The 2800-nt window shown below is 42.9% G+C and overlaps 1 protein-coding gene across 1 annotated transcript in view; it reads right to left on the minus strand.

The window, feature by feature from the left end:
* Positions 1-285: 285 nt before the first annotated feature.
* The window catches only part of LOC103265991 (beta-taxilin-like), a 21240-nt gene continuing 18725 nt past the window's right edge, over positions 286-2800 (minus strand). The window contains exons 6-7 of the mRNA XM_008063632.1: positions 2262-2357; positions 286-1059 (exon numbers count right to left, since the gene is read on the minus strand). Of these exons, the coding sequence (XP_008061823.1) occupies positions 286-1059; positions 2262-2357 (870 nt within the window). The remainder of the gene's footprint in view (positions 1060-2261; positions 2358-2800) is intronic.

Consider the following 2800-nt stretch of genomic DNA (forward strand, 5'->3'; position numbering starts at 1 on the left):
ATTAAATACCACCTTGATTGAAAAAAGTAATATAAATTTGCTATTGGTATGTTTTGTTGCCATTTGAGAAAATTACACTGTCAATCAGTGTTAAATAGAAAAGCTCCAAATCAATTATAAATTGAGAACAAATAGCAAAGTGTGAATGAATGTGTCCTACACAACATTAAAAAGTGTTCTCTTCCATCTGACATCCCTAGCCCTTAATGCCTCTTTCAGAAGACAATCTATTATGACGAAGATGTGAAGAGTCAGGAAGAACAGCCTCTGAAGGTGTGATGAGGCTTAGTCTACGCCCTCCAGATTGGTGTCAGCCCCCTTGGGCAGCGGGGACCCAGCCGAGGCCTTGACTGGCCTCTCTCCTGCTGGTGGGTGCTGCCTACTGGACTCACATCCAGGCACTCCAGCTGGAACTTGCTCACCTGCAGGGGATGGTGGAGCAGTACCATTTGCCTCTATGGCCTGTAGGGAGGCCTCGGTTGGGGGCTGTGGGGTTTGACTGGCCTCTGGCTTCTGGGGCTGCTGATCAGCTGGTGCTCCAGCAAGGAGACCCTGGCATTGGGCTTCTGCTGCGGACCCAGCAGGGGGGTTACTGGCCTTGGAGGGAGGTTGGGCCTCATTGCCTCCTTCAGCTTCAGCCTGAGGAGTTAGGAAAGGTAGGGGACTCTCTGAATCCCCTGAAGGGATTAGAGGGGTTTGCCCTGGCTCTTGAAGGGTGGTGTCACCACTCCCATGAGGACTGCTGAATCCTGGTTCAGTCTCTTTGGACTGGTGTGGAGTTGACTCTGGATGATGAATTACCATGAAGGCTGTGGCCAGATCTTCCACAGCTTTTTGAACACTATTGACCTCTTCTGCATCAATCTCTTTATCCTCAGAGACATTTGACTCTGGCTCTTCATCCGAGGTGTGCTGACTTTGGTCATCCTTTTCAGCCATTTTCGCTTCTCTGATTTTTTTGTATAGTTCATTTCTCTCTTCTTGTAAAGCACGACAGAGGTTCTCCAGCCTCCCAATTTTCATCACGAAGCACTCATATTCTTTCGCTCTCAGCGCTTTCTGTGATTTGAACACATACACATACGTAAACCAACAGGATAAGCAAAATTGCCAGGATGCTCTCTGGAGACAAGCAAAAGCATTTGTCCCAGGATTTGTCTACTAGAGTCTGGAACCTGGCCACAGGACAGCGAACAGATATTTGGTCATAGACATCACTTTCTCTTTTGCATTGTGTGCTAGACTGGTAGATTTTTTTCATCATCATAGCCTGTTCTTTGAGAAAGAAAGATGGGAGGCTTTCTGCTTTGGTCCAGAGCCTCTAAAATCCTAAAGTAGATGAATTTTCTGCTTCTAAAACTTAGAAGGCAGACGTAAAACCTGTAGCAAGATGCATGAGGATGCATGAGATACCTTGGGACTTTGCTGTCAGCAATGCCTTATCTATCCCATGAATAAACTACTATGTACTAATCTCGGTAACTGTTTGACTTATGTTGATGAGTAATATGCATATCTCTTTGGAATTGGTTGCAATTTGGGATGAATTGTTAGAATGCTAATTATTACCATAGAAACTTACCACATATTAATTCATGATGCTGGCTGCTCAAACTGTTCAGTTCTATTCTCTAGAAAGGTTGGTGTATTTGAGCATGAAAATGTTTCTAATTATCTCACTCTTTGACTCTACTTTTGAGCCAGCCTATACCTTTGAGGCTCTTTTTCACTTGTTAACAGAGAGAGGCCTTAACCTGTAAGCCCTGCCTCTCAGTCAGGGACCATGTATCTTTGCCTTTTGTGTCTCACATCCTACTTGGAGCCTGGCATGACAGCAGTATATAGATGTCAGCAGGAGGAATTTAAGAGACATATCTCCATATCTGTCTATAAAATGACACATACACCAAGTGGTTGGGCAGGTGTTCTCTCTTAGGCTATTTCAAATCAATTAATTTATTTATTCAGCACTTGTTATGTGCCAGGCCCTGGAGAACTTCAAAGTAAAATAAGGTAGGATGGCCTCAAAGCCATTGAATCAACAAGTAAGCAGGTGACTTACGGTCACAAAGCTCCTTATGAGTCTAGACCTGATTCTAAATGCCCTTTGCTCCCATGATTTTTATTACACTTCAAAATGTTATTTTCCCCAATTCAATTTCTTTCCCCAAACAATCATTTGTACTGTTATCAGGTTATAATTCTAAGTATGAATATTTTAACTAAACTAGGGATAAAAGCTAAGGGAAAGACTTCCTCACCTCTTCGATCATGTCCAACAGAGCTTTGTTACAGTTCTCAAACCGCGCCTTCCACGTGGCTGTGTCCTTTTCCAGCTTCTTCATTTTCTTAGTCGTCTACAGAGATTAGAGTGAGTGTTAATCCCGAAAAAGTTAATAGATCAAGGAAGCTATTAGTACCATGTGTGACATCAAGAGAAGTCCTTTTGTTACCAACTGCTGAAGCAAACAAATGTTCAGTGTCAAGAATGAAGATTGCAGGAGAGTCATGATTTATTTCTGAGCCATCTAGGATTTGAGAAAACTTATTTGCACCCGAGTCAATTCAGGAAAAAGGACACTACTTAGGGGCACACTGTTTTGTTGTTGCTTTTTTTTCCTTCACTTAAAAGAAGAATAACTTTATTGGGAATAAGTTTGTAATTCTGTTCTTTATTTTGTTGAATAGATTGCTGGCATGGTTTTTTGGGTCATTAAAATGTTGATAATAGCCGGGCTCGGTGGCTCAGCCTGTAATCCTGCGCTTTGGGAGGCTGAGGTGAGTGGATTGCCTGAGCCCG

Source organism: Carlito syrichta, unplaced genomic scaffold, assembly GCF_000164805.1.
Source record: "Carlito syrichta isolate Samal-C Ts95f unplaced genomic scaffold, Tarsius_syrichta-2.0.1 Scaffold306974, whole genome shotgun sequence".
Taxonomy (NCBI): domain Eukaryota; kingdom Metazoa; phylum Chordata; class Mammalia; order Primates; family Tarsiidae; genus Carlito; species Carlito syrichta.